The sequence below is a fragment of the Photinus pyralis genome, unplaced genomic scaffold (assembly GCF_008802855.1).
Source record: "Photinus pyralis isolate 1611_PpyrPB1 unplaced genomic scaffold, Ppyr1.3 Ppyr1.4_LG5, whole genome shotgun sequence".
Classification (NCBI taxonomy): domain Eukaryota; kingdom Metazoa; phylum Arthropoda; class Insecta; order Coleoptera; family Lampyridae; genus Photinus; species Photinus pyralis.
This window is the reverse complement of record NW_022170596.1, coordinates 41,089,131-41,105,996: the sequence shown is the minus strand read 5'-3', so window position 1 is coordinate 41,105,996 and position 16,866 is coordinate 41,089,131. Positions and strand designations below refer to the sequence as shown.

The 16,866-nt window shown below is 36.7% G+C and overlaps 1 protein-coding gene across 1 annotated transcript in view; it reads right to left on the bottom strand.

Annotated features, from left to right (window-relative positions):
- LOC116171961 (adenylate cyclase type 5-like) overlaps positions 1–16,866 on the bottom strand; it is a gene marked incomplete at its 3' end in the record, with an annotated part of 85,539 nt that overhangs the window by 21,612 nt on the left and 47,061 nt on the right. Inside the window, 1 exon segment of the mRNA XM_031489023.1 lies at positions 12,800–13,000. Within this exon segment, the coding sequence (XP_031344883.1) occupies positions 12,800–12,883 (84 nt within the window).

Sequence of the window (16,866 nt, the reverse complement as noted above, 5' to 3'; positions counted from 1 at the left end):
CTCACACAGCCGCATGACCTCGCGCTAATTGAGTGGTTTGGAGTAGATAAAACCAATTAAGATACCCACTTTGACTCTAGTTACTGCGGCATCTCGTCTCCAGGCATCCGGAACCCATTATGAAAACAATGCTCTGCAGAAATTAAATGACGCAGAAAAAACACCCTGAACACTTTCTATACGTGACCTGCACTAACTCTTGAAAAAGTGTTCCTAAAATATTCGTATGTAAATTAGAACATTCAATACGTACATATGCAATATTTTTTAAATGCCTACAGAATATTCTATCAGCAAGAACTTAACGTATCTAACTAAATTCAAAATCCAGAGGCAAATGTGGTTAACGTAACAACATTCTTTTCGTCAGGGGAGTGTGTGGATTTAATTTAACGTACTTTTCTGTATTATTTATTCTTTTAAAGATATACTTTAAAGTTTATTCTACCAAATGATGCTATGGTGAAATGTAATTTAGGCATTTAGCTAAAATTTGGTAGATTTGTACGAAGGCGTAGAAGCCATCTATAAAAAAATAAATACGACCACAATTCCGACTTTTAACTCAAAATTCTGACTTTAAACGCAGAATTCTGACATTAAACTCACAATTCTAAGTTTAAACTCAGAATTCTAACTTTTGATCTCAGAATGTTTAGTGGAGTTTAAACTAAACATTCTGCGTTTCAAGTTAGAATTCTGAGCTAAAAGTTAGAATTCTAGTTTAAAGCTAGAATTCTGAGTTTAAATTTAGATCAAAAGTTAGAATTCTAAGATTAAATTCAGAATTCTAAGTTTAAACTCAGAATTCTAGCTTTAAACTTAGAATTCGAACTTTAAACGCAGAATTTTGACTTTAAACTCAGAATTCTAACTTTTGAACTCAGAATGTTGAGTTTAAACTCAGAATTCTAAGTTTAAAATTCTGAGTTTAGTCAGAATGTTGAGTTTAAAGTTAGAATTCTGCGTTTAAAGTCCGAATCGTATTTTTTATATAGATGGCGCTTCTACGCCTTCGTAGATTTAGACTTAACACACGTAAGAAGAATAGCGTTTTTGTCAATTTCAAAAATAAGGAGAACTATCCTTTTACGGTAACCAAATTCTTTTTATGGCAATATTACGCTATCACAAGCAATAAAAGAAAATCTCGTAGCGAGGGTGCGATAATGTGAGCAATAAATTTAATCAAATCTGCAAAGATTCACATGTATATGTTAATTATGTAAAACCGACCCTCTACAAAACACGAATTTTAAGTAGTCCTTTAAAAATAACACAATTGTTCGTGTCGACTACGCTTGTTAATTTATATAGGTATTGAATTTTTTGTGAACGGTTGCACATAAAAAGGTGAAAAAAATGTATTCGTGTCAGTTTAATTGTATTAACACCAGAAGATCCTTCGAAATAAGGATATTTACGTATACATGGTCTATTCCCAGCAGAACATTGTTGAAATGGAGCACACGTAACTAATGACTTTTAGCTGGTTGACTTTCAGAATAGATACGAATGTAAGCACTCAAACTTCAATACGGCCGCCTAATGTTTTCTTCTATGAACAGTTGCAATTTCAACCCCTTTTTTTCATTGGTAGCACCGTGGGAATTTAAAGAAGTCTCTTACACCGCGGGTGGGAAGGTTCCTACAAAAACAGCAGAGGGCCGTGTGAATTCCGTAATTTACGTTTGTTTATATTGCAGGCGACATTACTTGGCATCTTGGGATTATCTTACTTGTTGCCTTGTTGGCGTGCATAGCAGAGCTTTATGGTTCATTTTAAAACCTTCGGGCCTCGTTGTAAAGTGTAAGTGAAGTAAATGGGCCCTATATATATATAGAGTACTTCTGGTAGTGGAGCACGATCCGTCACTTTATTTTTCAGTTGAGAAATTATAAAATAATAAAAAAAAACTCATCGAGAAAAATAGTATATAGAAGAGGATAAGCGAAAGGAACTCAAAATTAACAATTGATCACACATTCACCTGAAAGAAAAGCTACGGAGTAAAATGTGAGATCAGTGTCATCGTAAAACCAACCAATCATGTTGGTGAATTTCTTTTTTGCAGAATCAACGATACATTTAAGCAACAGTAACAGATCTTATAAATATTCATATTGAATTCATTCACTGGGAGCTTTTCCGTCTTGAAACTAAAGTAACGTTAAATGAGAAAGAAAAAACTAATTAACAGTTCCCTTGTCAATGAATGTATCAAAATACATGCAATACTGACGGCTTTAAATTTCCCAGAGATAAGCATCTTTAAAAGCATTCAATTTCAAATTTTACTTGAGACATTTTTAACGGCACTCACGTATGATTTACGACGATTTTGTCTTAAAGGTGCAAATAAACATGCGAGCATGCCGCGAATCAAGCATCGAACAATCGGTTCGCGAGCGCAATTCGCGCATTAATCAGGGGTTTTGAGCGGCGAACGAGCTATTCACGAACCGCTCGTTCGACGCTCACGGCGATCCATCTCCTGTCGGTTTTTTGAGCGAACACAAAGGGATTCGTATTGCGCTCGCAACGCCGTTTGGCTTATTTTTGCGCGGTTCGAAGCTGTGTGTACACGTACACGGGGCACGAGCACCGTAGACTAAAACCACGCAAGGGTCGCTTTTTGTATAGATAAGTGCGACCCCATCGTCGTTGTCTTTTCTTTTTCGATCAACAAGCTATCACTATAGCTGGACTACTCATAGCTAACTCACAATAATTTACCTGCGAAGACAGCTGACAAATGGTACAGGTTTGGTCGCTGTTCGCAGCGAAGTGTGTTTATCCTACGGCTCGTTGCTCGCTTCTCATTGCTCGTCGAAATAAAAACTTTAAAACGAACTAAAAAACAGTTCGCGAACCGCTCGTTCGGTGCTCGATTCGCGACATGCTCGCATGTTTATTCGCACCTTAAGGAACCCATAATTTTACATAAATAAGATAACGGTACCCTACAAAAATGCCCTCCGGTAGATGCGCTCTGCAGCGGAAAGACCCCCACCCCCAAACGCTTTCTCCGTGGCATACCCCTTTTCCTACGAATTGGTTGGCCTCTGACTGAAGCGTTTTCGGGCGCTAACTTCCAATGTCCAAAATTTTTAACTAGCAGAGCAGATCTGGGTACTGCTCACGAGCTTTTCTCTTGAAAAAGTGTGCTCGGTACTGGGAACTCGAGCGCTTTTTATTTTCCGAATCATTCGCTGAGGAAACTATTTAAAAGATGTCAAAAATCATCTACCCAAGTTTTCACATTTCTTCACGTATCTAGACTATACGTAGACGACTAAAACAATATTCACCTGCCCGTCAGTCTTTCTGTCCGTCTGTCAGTCTATCGGTTTATCGGTCTGTGGATCTGTCTCTCTTTGTTTGCCTGGGAGTGAGCATTCTAGTGCGGAGAAAGCGTTTGGGGGCGGTTTTTCCGCTGCCAAGCGTTTTTTTTTCCCAGACTAACCCCTTCCTATCTTTTCATTAAAAAATTGGCCCTTTTTTCCATATGAGATCTAATAATTAAGTCAACCATTTTTTTTATAAGCCATAAGGATCGCTGTAGTCCCAGAGTTACTTTTATCCTGCCCCAGGTAATCGACCGCCGAAGCGCAAAATATAATCACTTCTTCCTTATGGCATGGCCTCTCTGTGTGCTACTTTCTAAGGTAATTTCCATCTCCGCCACAGATTTCACCTCAACCCAGGTTCGAACACCCGACCTTTTTATAACCCAATGCTCTACCACTGAGCCATAAATCCGATCATAATCAATTCTTCCTTATGGCATGGCCTCTGTGTGCTATTTTCATTTCAAATTCACACATTAAAGCATTTTTGAGCAACCGTTCCAGCGAACAACCAGGCGGACCTTCCGACTTTTTGACATTTTTGATAAAGCAATACTCGCGCTACGCAAAAATGGAAAAATAAAATTGGTAAACGGAGCGATTTTTACTTTTTTCGGATATTAAATGTCTACAAATTCAATAAAGTAGACAAATATTGAGGACTTGCTGCTGGTGCTCTTTCGGTGCGATATTAACGACCGATACAAACTTTAAATTTTTCGAATTGTGCAGAGGGTAACTCGAATTCGGCACTCTGCTCAAATTCACTTATTAACAATATTCAGCCCGATTTGCATTTTAATTCTTGTATCCTAATTTCTCTTCTGGACTGCGTAGAAGCTTAACGTTTACAATGCCAACTAGTTTGAGATATATAAACGTACACATTTCCCAAATGGAGTTCTATCAATGTCCAACGGCTTAAAAATTGTGTTGACATTCGAAAGTAGCGTAACTGACCTTTTTCTACATTGAAATTTAATAAACTTTTGCGCTCTTCCAAAGAAATGAACTAAATCTGATTTCGGCACCTTTTACAGTGAAATAAAAATATACGAATGTAATCGGATTTAAAGTTTGATCTTTCTACATTTTGTGATTTGTCCATGATGTTATGATGAAAAGTAAATTAATAGGTACCTATACAATACATTAACTTCGTTTTGCTCGGTTTTCTATTGATTCTTCTTTTACCTCTTCTGTCGCTTTAGTATCTGAGACTTGGCGGATTTTGCAACAGTTATTACATATTAGTTAAGACATCGACTTTATTTAACGATCCTCGCGATCGTCTATAATTTTGTATTGCTGTCTGTCCGTCTGTCTGTCCGTGTGCACGGTGTAGAAACGTCCGATCGCTTTGAAAATTGATACAAATGTTTTGCGCATGCGCAGTCAGTTTTTTTATTTGTTAAATATTTAAATGAAATTTTGTAAGTAGGTGCCTCAAATAAAAGTAATCTCGATTTTTATCTTTATCTAGATAATACCAAAGCATTTTTATCTTTATCTTATCTAAAAACCATTTTGCGGGTCAAGCCTGTTGAGGGTCCAGAACAAGAGAGGGACAATAAATCAATAAATCTAGATTAAGCAAATTCTTATTCATCTTATCTTTATCTAGAATCTAAATGAATTTTGAAATTATCTATGGACAACACTGTACTTATTTTCTGTAATCAAAGATAAAGTGTATACACCACCATTACCAAAAAGCATAGGTGAGATCCAGCAAAGGATTGGCAATGCCATTGAAACAATCGAACGCGACTCCTAAGAAAGTACGCTGAGAGCTTGATTACAGTTTTGACATCTGTTTCTGAGTATCTGTCAGGAAGTTTCCTTAAAATGTAACCATTTTCCTTAAAATGTAACCATTTTATTTCTTTGTACCTAAGATGAATAAAACTAGATTAACGCTTGAAATAATGAACATAATTGGTAATAACTTTATAAGTCGACTTGCACCAATCTCAAAACCGAAAGTTTCATTGCAATTAGAAGCAACTTTTCCAATCTTACAAGTGCTCCTGAAACTACTCTCAAGCAGAATATTAGTCTCTACGAAGTGAAAGCTTCGTAAACTTTTGTTACACTGCATCTACTTGGCAAGATACTATTAATTGAAAACTTGATACTTGTCTTACTTTGGATGTTTATGTTAAGCCGAGTAAGGCAAAGAAGATCTGTTAACAAGTTTGAAATGTCAAGCACCTGGATAAAAGTTTCATAGTCATCCCTAAAACAGAAGTTTATACTATATACCCACAGGGAAGATACCGTGGCACCTACTGTATATATTTTCTATAGGAATATTGTAAAGGGAACACTTAAATGGGTTGATTCTTTTCGAATTTCATTAGGATAGCTGGGTAAGAACTAGTAGATGGTACACAAGGTGCAAACTCATGCGTAAGTTTGTGTCAATATATTAAATTGAATGGATCAGCACTACCTTTGCGGACTTTGCTGACTTCGACGTCTACCACTTGAGAGAGCAGAATTACATGAAAAAATCAGCTATCCCATTACGATGCCAGAGTTCGATAAAGACAGGCATTTCAATCCAGCGCACCCAAATTAGGGAAAGAGTTGTATTTCAGCTGCGCGCCGAGAAAAAAAGGGGGGAGTCGCAATATGTCTACTAGAGTACACTTAGGGAACTAAAATATTTCATTTATGTTTATGTTTATCTCAATCGAGTTCGAGTATCGACTTTAAGAGAGAATTGGGACTTGATTTCTTTGATCATCAGAAAAAAAGATTCGGTCGTTAATTTCTAAGAAAGAGAAAGAAACTGTGTTAGAGGCTGGTAGTTTACTTAGGATGACAAAATTTTGCAATTCCCCTAAAAGTGGGTAATGAAAACAACAAAAGTGTCCTGAGGAACAAATCGGCAGACAGTGGACGTAAAACTGAAACAATAATAGTAATTTCATCCTTAAATAGTATATTAAGATACCAGTGTATAATCAAGTCTTTAAAGCACGCCCAACGAGTTTAAGGGCACGACGCAAAGCGGAGTGCCTTTAACGTTGCAAGTGCTTTAAAGACCAATTATACACGTGTATCTTATAGTATTTTTTATTATACCGGCAGTATAATTTAAAAATAGGAAATACAATGAAGTCATATTGACGTTATACTCGAATACATGTCTAATTAAGTGGGCTGGGTGTTCGTAATTTCACGATTGCCATGGAAATGTCACTTGACGTTTGCTTATAAAAATCATCGTCTTTGTGAATTAAACGATTTCCGTTGAAAAAGATAATACACCGCCCATTAAATCGATTGTTGTAAAATCTAAACAAACGTTGGTAGGTGTAAAATCCAACTCCAGTAAAGCCTATTATAAAGAATATGAAAAGTTGTTTCCATGGATGAATAGGAAGTTACTTACGAATACAGTCTTAAATGCATCCATAATGCTGGCATATATGAAGGAAATGTCCAAGGTATTTAAATCTTCTATATTTTGGTGCATTCATTCAAAACTTTAAAGCAATGCTGCGATTAAAAAGTGGAACAGATTTGGAAGCATACCCTAAATTACGCGCGTTTGTGAAAGCTTCAACCAAAGGATAGGTACAAAAGCCAAAGAAATGTTCTGCATTTACAGAAAGTGACCTAAGAGGATTTTTTATTTCATTCAGATGACAGTTTCAAGTCATACTTGAAGTATCGTTACTTAGCAACTTTAAAGCACGTGTGTTTTAAAGGCCCTTTTTCGCACGCATTTGAGTGTTTAAAACGGAGATTGTGATTCAGGTATAATAAAATAGTTATTTATACACTGTGTAAAGCGATGGGGTATACAAGAGGGAATTTTTTGTTAAATATTGATTTATGAAAAAAATTTATTCTTCATGATATTTTTTGCTTGCTTTGAAAGTACCAATAACGTTTCGATAATCTAAAATTTATTTATAGAAATCTGGAAAAATAATAAAATAAATTTTTTTTATTGAAAGTTATTCTACATTATGATCAAAATAACGTATAGGCGCGTACAGACCAAGTTTCCAACGCAAGCCTGTGGTTACAGATTTGGAGGTGTTGGGATTGGTGTGTACCGCGCATGCCAACGGTTTCCAACCGCTTCCAACGACGCTGTTGGCGTTCGATTGCGTTCGCTCGGTGAGCGATACATCAAAGGGAAATTTGATGTGGTCTGGACAGGATTTGTCGCGATTTTAGTTTTTAGTCGTTTGTCTGCCTTTTTAAAATGTCCACCATCTTCATTTTGAAGTTCCTCTAGTAAGTGACTGCCACTATACAAACTCCTAATTCATTATTAAAAACCCCGCACTCGCCAGCAGTAAATCGTCCTCGTCGCTTGACATTGTTTAACAGACCAGCAGCACCGGTTACCGAACTTTACCCAACACGGTCCCACCAAGTCCAACTCAAATCTTAAATTTTGGTGTGGATGAGGGCATTCCAATCGTTTCCAACGACAAACGCCAACGTCACATGTGCTTGGATTCGTTGGCTTGGCGTTGGAATCCGGTCTGTACGCGGCTTATTGCTATCAAACCGCAAACAATCGAAACGTTATTGGTACTTTCAAATCAAGCAAAAAATATCATGAAGTATACATTTTTTTCATAAATCAATAATTCCCTCTTGTATACCCCATCGCTTTACACACTGTATAACAAGAGCGCGAAGTTCAATTTCGCGCATTGAGACTGAAGGTATTTTGACGGGGCGAAGCCGAGTTAAAATATCAGTCAAATGCGCGAAATAACTTCGCGCTAGCGTTATATACAATATTTTTTCTACAACTGAACCGATTGTTAATTAAATTTGCTGTTTAAGTTCAACTTTGTCACGTGCGCGAAACACTTTTTTTCACTGTTGACGATTTCGCGCACGTTGTCAATAGCAACCTTACTTATTAATTAACCGTTTAAAAATCTAGTACTTCGCGTTTCGAAATCCGTCAGAAAATGACAGGTTTTTTTGACAGTTTTAGAAAATAGTTATTTATATAACAAGAGCGCGAAGTTCAATTTCGCGCATTGAGACTGAAGGTATTTTGACGAGGCGAAACCGAGTTAAAATATCAGTCAAATGCGCGAAATAACTTCGCGCTAGCGTTATATACAATATTTTTTCTACAACTGAACCGATTGTTAATTAAATTGCTGTTTAAGTTCAACTTTGTCCCGTGCGCGAAATACTTTTTTTCACTGTTGACGATTACGCGCACGTTGTCAAGAGCAACCTTACTTATTAATTAACCGATTAAAAATCTAGTACTTCGCGTTTCGAAATCCGTCAGAAAATGACAGGTTTTTTTGACAGTTGTAGAAAAAAGTACTTTTCATTAAGAAATAAATAATCAGTTTCGCATCATTGTTGATTTCGCGTTTTCTTTAATACGAAAAAAACAAACTCGTGGGGGAATGAGTAAGTACGCCAATGGGTTTATAGACGCCCATAATTTTGTGTGTATTTTTGAAATTATTTGGAACAAGAGTTCGCTTTGCAATATTTGTATTAAAAAATTGTGTACTTTGCGCAAACTGATTAAAGTAAAATAAAAGTTTTGAGACAAGTTTGGAACGACAACTTCGATATTTCATAATTTACGCATTTCTTAAACACTTGTCTATACGAAGTCCGCATAAAAATGAGAAAGTTTTAAGAATTGGCAGTTTACGCTTCCTTGGGAGTCACTTGTACAAGTTGTTGCTGTTTAGTTTGGATCTCGAATTATTGATTCTTGAAGAAGTTAGGGCGAATGTGCATGTTTATCCTGTTTTTTCACGAATGAATGAAATATGCCCAAGAGAACCGAGATCTTGCCGCTGATGCCTATTATAGTAATCCACAAGTGAAGTTGAATAAATTACGCATGAATATTATTATAAGAAATAACAGTCATAAAGTAAAAAGCAAATTTGGCAAATTTTTTTAATAAAACAAATTAAGTTGAAAGTTAAAGAAGGGCTTCTCTTGGGAACAGAACACTATTGCGTACCCAAAAAGGCTGGCCGTATTCAAAATGTCAAATACTGATTTGCCAAATGAACGCTGCAAATCTTACGTAGCGTTATTTAAAACAGAAACTGCTGTAGATGTAGTAGTAGGGGAGCTAGCACGAAATCCACTGAACGAGAATGATCAAAATTTTAACCGATGGAGTTCGATTTTGCCCTATCAGAGTATGCTAAAATCGATCGTTTGCCGCCTCAGGTCATATGACTTAAGGCGCTGCGGGTAGGTACTTCTTGCGGTAGCAATTCTGAAAGGTTGTTTTTCGAGAAAATAACTTATACACCAAATGAAAACGTTGATAATAGCTCTTAAAAAAATATTGAAAAAAATCGCGCACATTTGATAACTCCGTAAAAAAACAATTCTTAGCCGGTTTTTCACGAACTTTCTACGAATATAACTAGGTTACCGTTGAAAGAATGAAGCTGATTTTTTTTACAGACTAATGATGGGCACCGCCAATGACTATGACAGTGTTTCTTTTTTAAATTTTTTCTCTAATTATAAGATATCTTATTAATAAGATAATCTTATAATTAGAGAAAAAATTTAAAAACGAAACACCGTTAAGTCATTAGTAGTACCTATCATCAGTCTGTAGAAAAAATCAGCTTCATTCGTCTAACCGTAACCTAGTTATATCTGTAGAAAGTTCGTGAAAAACCGACTAAGAATTGTTTTTTTCGGAGTTATCAAATGCGCGCGATTTTTTTCAATATGTTTTTAAGAGCTATTATCAACGTTTTCATTTGGTGTATAACTTATTTTCTCGAAAAACAACCTTTCAGAATTGGTACCGCAAGAAGTACCCGCAGCGCCTTAAGTCATATGACCTCAGGCGGCAGACGATCGATTTTAGCATACTCTGATAGGGCAAAATGGAACTCCATCGGTTAAAATTTTGATCATTCTCGTTCAGTGGATTTCGTGCTAGCTCCCCTACTATAGGTTCTAGGTATGTTTTTGGGTAAAATTAATGTTTTTCGAGTTCGCAATCAAAAGTATCACTATACTACTATAAAATATCAATATTTTTAATAGGGTATGCGCTACTGGACAAGAGAACGTTCCGGTTCCGGTTCATAGTTCATGGGCGGCTTCGTTTTCTTATGGGTCCGTGGTCTGGCAAGGCGTGATGTTCATTGCGAAAAGAATGGGTGGTACTTAGTGTTAAACTGTTAAATAATGATGATGTGGCAAACCTGCAAGTTAGATCTTAGGATATTTGACAACAGTGTTAGATATACGAATGAAGCATGTAGTCGCTATAATAAGAAATGTCGTTTGTTTTGTAATGTATGAATTTTCGTTTTTCATTATTAAATCTTTGTCTTCACTCTCTGCGCATTATTCCATTTCAAAGATAACACTTAGATCCCGGTTCCTTCCCTCTACTGGGTTTGATTGTGGGTGTGGTAGACGGGAGTGAGGTATTAAAGGTAGCGAGATTTATTTTAATCTCCGCGTTGTCGATAAAATCTACTCCAAGGAAAGTACCATTCTCGGCACCGGGGATTATCAGAAACTCTGTTTGGATAGTGCGTCCCCTTGGGCTCCCGTATCGAGGTAGGCAATTGGAGCACTGGCTCCCGATCACGGTAGGGTTGCCGCACCCGAAGAATCGCTTAAAGCTTCAGTTTCTCCTCTTCGGAATTCCTCCTGGGAGTATCTCCTTAACTTGCACCATCGTACATACGCGCATACGAGATGGTGAAGCTTAGAGACAGAACCCGACCCGAGCGAGTTCCTTACCTACTTAAGTTTGTTCTAATGGTTTCAATGGAATGGAGAGTCTTCGCTAGTGCCCTGTGCTGGTTATGGAAGGTCAGTATCGTTTTCGGGCACTTAGTTTGCACGTGTTGGCCGCTACGTGGGTGGTTGTTGTGTAAGCGTGAAAGGGTGCGAGACTTACGATAAAAATATGGTCGATCCCTATTTTTTCAGCGAAAAAATCAGCGGTAACAACCTCATAAAAAAATGTTCAATTGGAGAGTTGTAGATTGTAAAAAAATAACTTTTTTCTACAACTGTTAAAAAAACCTGTCATTTTCTGACGGATTTCGAAACGCGAAGTACTAGATTTTTAAACGGTTAATTAATAAGTAAGGTTGCTCTTGACAACGTGCGCGAAATCGTAAACAGTGAAAAAAAGTATTTCGCGCACGTGACAAAGTTGAACTTAAACAGCAATTTTAATTAACAATCGGTTCAGTTGTAAAAAAATATTGTATATAACGCTAGCGCGAAGTTATTTCGCGCATTTGACCTTCAGTCTCAATGCGCGTAATTGAACTTCGCGATCTTGTTATATAAATAACTATTTTTTATTATACCTGAATCACAATCTCCGTTTTAAACACTCAAATGCGTGCGAAAAAAGGCCTTTAAAACACACGTGCTTTAAAGTTGCTAAGTAACGATACTTCAAGTATGACTTTTGAAACTGTCATCTGGGTGAAATAAATAATCTTTCTAAGTCGCTTTCTGTAAATGCAGAACATTTCTTTGGCTTGTACCTATCCTTTGGTTGAAGCTTTTACAAACGCGCGTAATTTAGGGTACCTATGCTTCCAAATCTGTTCCACTTTTTAGTCCCAGTAATAAGTGAAGTTAATTTATAGCAGAAGCCATATAAATCATTGTAAAGCATTTGACAATTTTGAATTGATTTTAGACGTCAAAAATAGTAAGCTTAGCGTTCTGCCGTTGCCGTAGTTTCCATAGAAACAGCATTATCATCATAATTATGTTCTAAACGTCATTTTATATCGTAACCCGCGTCCCATTTGAAATAAGTTATTTATAGGCCCTCGCCCTCCTTAATCAAACTGCAAATTCATGAAAAAAAGTACCACTTTCAAAGATAGTTGTACAAATTACCATTTTTATAGAGTTTCTTCCTCATGATTATAACAACATATTATGTTTTTACAAAATTAATGTAAATTCCGTGGAAGTGGTTACACAAGGTGGAATTTAGGATAATGCAATGGCACGTGCAGTTTGCCAATAATTGAAATTTTGCAAAGCATATTTCAGAGATAATTGAATTTGAGCTACACGTACAACACTTCACTTAATTGAGGTTTAATTCGATACACAACACACGCCCCTAACATTCAACGAGTAATTTGTAAATAACGAAGATAAATTGTAAACAAAATGTGTTAAAATCACTAACGACTGCCCGCGTTAAAAAAAGTGCCATTTTCTCACTTAAATTTACACGTTTAGCACATGTTATCTTCCGGAAGTAAAACGGACCCAAACAAAAGCCACGAAGGTAACTGTTTATTGCATGACACGACATAAATGCTATCGTATGTGAAAACAGATTCAATTTTACTGTGGGTAAAAATAGCCAGTGGCCGTAATTGCTATTTTCGATTAACAGATTTCTTTGTTCGCCTTATCTTGAGGAAGGAAAAAAGGGACTTACCGTATCACGCTTCCGACCTTCCTTTAAACTGAAGCGACGCTTCCATTCTCTTTTATCGGATTCCGAACTTAGCGACTTTAACATCAGGTCGATTTATTTAAGTAAATCGTATATCAGTTTCTTCTGCTGTAATTGGAACAGGCGCTTAAGTGACATATTCTCGTTGTTCATCACTGATCGAGTCTGATAATTCGACAATATCTGAAACGAAAAAGAAAATATCAATTTGGCTGTTGGAACATGACGTTTTGACAAAATAAAATTAACAAAGTTGTAGCTGCTGCTGCGGACACGTACGTCTGTTTCACTGGGACCCCCTTTTTACATCACTATAATTTCTCATACAATTGATAACGTCAATTGGTAAATGTAATTGGTTCCAATATGGAATTAAATTGAAAACGCGAGATTGGCCAGCTAAAAGGAAAATCGTGTATTGAAATATGAAATAATGGCAGGAAAACGAGACATATATAATTAGGTTTTAATTGCATTCAAACGGGAAACTCCCCTTGTGCTTGCAGTAATTTAATCAAATTTCAATGTACACTAATTCAGATTGATAATCAATACGCAGCTGGCAGAAAAATGTATTGGAAAAAAAGTTTGTCAAACTGAAAAGGAGGGCGCGCGTAGGCGTACCTACTGTCTTAATTAGGTTCGCTTGACGATTTGGATAAAGCATGGGTTCATAAATAATACAGAGGCGGCTACTCCGCGGGGAAATTAAAAGAATTCCGTGGCAATTATCTCAACATGCAGCGTCAACAGAAAATTTAATGCAGACGTAAAAAATTAAGTGCCGAAAGTTCCTTGCGGGCTGACAAATATAAGTTTCGTAGATATGTGCCGAAGTTGGGATTAAGTTAATCGCAGGATTCACCAACGGAAATTGAGGCCGTTTGAAGAAAAAAAAAACCAATTTGATACAGTCTCAAAAGTTTTGAAGGTGTATAGGAAAGCGTCAGACAAGTTGTCGGTTCATCTCATCTATGATTGCTATACTACGTATATTGATTGGAAAACCGAATTGAGCAAATTTGAATTGAAATAGTTTCCATACCACGACAGAACGAAGGAGTAGTGAAATCGGGGTGGACTGGCTGCCGGAGGATAACCGATAGAGAAGTGCACAAGAGAGAAGTGGTCGTCACAGTCTCCCGATGGGGATGGGGATAGGAGATATCAATATTGAAATTTGAATTCCTTGAGTTTTTTTAAAATTTAAATATATTAACCTATATGAAGGTATGTTTTACGGTTCGCCCCCAGGAAATGGCATCTATGATTAGCTGATTATTACACTATTAGGTATATGGCTGGAAATGTTTCCAGACATCACGAAACCGGGTAGAAACATAGCCCACTTTCGGAGAATGCAGGCCGATGGAGCAGCGCACTAGATAGAAGTGGTCTTGAAGGGGGAGAGTGGTTTCCTGGATTAAAGTATAAATTTTAACCTTTGAACCTCAGATTGCTATACAAATCATCATGAAATTTAACGCTTTATTATTTAAATAATTTGATCAAATCGATTATATAGGTATTTTACTTTTTTTCTTTCACATTAATTACAATCATGTGCAGACTTAAACTAAAACCGCACAATTAATCTAATTAAAGAGCAGATGAGAAACTTGCTTTCAAAACTGTTTCAAAGCAATAGACGTACTTAATTTCACGCAAAAGTTTTCCTAACCCACCTCGCATAGTTTCTATACCCGTACTTATCGTCACAATCCTCAGTTAATTACATTCAAATCCGTGCGAATGCGTCTTTAGTACTTGACTTGCCATCACCTTTATGCGTATAATTTTATACAAAAATTTCATATATTACACCAATTACCATATTTTTTAGTGAGCAGCTTCTTGAGTCTTACTACTTACACAAGCTCCATTGACCTAGACATTTCTTCTACATCAGAGCTTAACTTGAAGCTCTATGTTCTATTTATACAGAGTCTAAGAATAATTAAGTGCATTCTGGATTCTGAATTACGATAGGAGGGTTGACAGGGTCCAGCCTATCTAGGCCTCAAATTGGGGCCATTTGTACTACCTCACTGATAGCGTCGTTCGACTTTGGAGTAAATACCAGTGCATTTTCCTTCTATTGTTTCATCAGAACTATTCGTGAAGATGAAAATGTTCGTAATTATTCTTCCCTAATATGAATTGGGGAGTAAGTGAGTCCGATCGCCCTTCAAATATGGGCAATCGCTTCGCTCAGAATTCGAGAATTGAGAATGTCCCACCTAAGTACCTCTGGTATGCAACAACCCCTTATTTTTCTGACGCAAGGATGCCAGAGTGGTCTGATCTCTCACGTGGAGATCTAGTCTGGTAGACCACCAGATAATTACTCCATACCAGAGCGTAGATCCTATCATGGCAGTGTACAGCCACAAAGCAGCCTTCGGGGATGGTCCCCAAAGTCTCCTAATTGCAAGGCGACTTTTCCAGAAAACCCTATTTGATTTTTTAGCATTGAGCTGCATATGTTTGCTCCAGTTCAGTTTTTTGTCGAGTGTGGCTACTAGATATTTCACTGACTCTGAAAATTGGAGGTGTTCTTGGAATAGCAGGGGAGTTCAAAGACCCTCTCCCTTTCTTTTTCTTGTGAAGAGAACTAGGGTCTAGCGAAGAAGCATTTGGAATAGAGTTCTATTCCCACGTCAACGTTTACATCAGTTTTACTTGTTACTTCCTGGATACCTTCCTAGTGTTATAGAAAGCTAAGCATTTAAAGAAACTGTGTGGTTCTGAACCTTACGAGGAAGGTACGAAGATTTGTATGCCCAACGAAATATAACCACTGTTAGGTACCTCATTCTTTTTTACTTTCACATCCCTGAGCTGGCTGGCCGTTTTTGCGGCGGGTTTTGAGAAAAAACAGTGCCATTTTAACTCACGTCACACCGTTCACTTTAGATGTATTTTAACAAAACGCCCTTATTTACATTTTTTTCTTGAATTGAGAAAAAGGAAGTTCATTTAAAAAAATTGGCGTTTGCATTTAAAAAATCAGGAACCTTGGCACGATTTTCTCAGCACCCTGTATGCACATCTGTTATACCGTGTGTAAACCAAAGGAAAGCCAGCCATGTAACTACGGCATAATTAGCGGTCGCTAAACTTCAAAATTTAAATGGTTTAACCCTGGTACATTTTTGGATTCTACAGATAATTTTACACTTGATACGTTATATTCTCTAATTTATGCCAAGTTGGTCGAGAAATTAATGAAACCTCACAAACCGCCCTTGTTGCGTCCTCCGGGTTAATCTTTTAATCATAGCGAATATTTATTAATCCAATCCTCTCTTTAACTGTAAGAGTAGATAACGCGTTTAATGGCAAGGGTAGATAAAGTGAATCAAATGATTTTGCATTCTAATGACATCCGTCATTCTTATTAAATATAGGACGCAGAGCACGAAATAAAATAAATAGAATGAAGTTCAAAACTGAAAAAAATACCATGGAAACGACGAGAGAACTTGCTATGTTTCATGTCGAAATTAAATTCAGTATTTATAGAAGTTGTATAATGATTTATATGGCGTCTGCTATAAAATAAGGTCTGGTATTATACAAGACCATAAAAGGAAACTAACTATCTGGTGAAAGTTGATTCACTCGATGATTAAAACATTCATTTATCGTCTTGTATAATAAATCACTATTAGTTCCATAATTTACTTTGGCCGATAAAATAAATATCAGTATAAACTGACGCGTATCTCATTCATAACGTGCCTTCATCTCTATAAGTCGATATTAAGAAGTCTCTGCTTCATGGCTCATTTGGCAGATAAAATCAAAATACATTCCCTTTTCGAATACAGCAAATCAAGAGGACTGTTATTGAATTTTCGGGGCAGGAAAATTAATATTTAAACAGCGCAAGCTGTAATCCATCCAGGGACGCTAAATATAGAACAAAAGAAAATCAAAGGAAATCCTTTATTTACTTTCATAATATCTCGAAAAGGTAATTTCACAGCCAATGAACATTTAGTTGTTCTATGAGACAACAAACCGGGAAAGCACATGTCAATAAG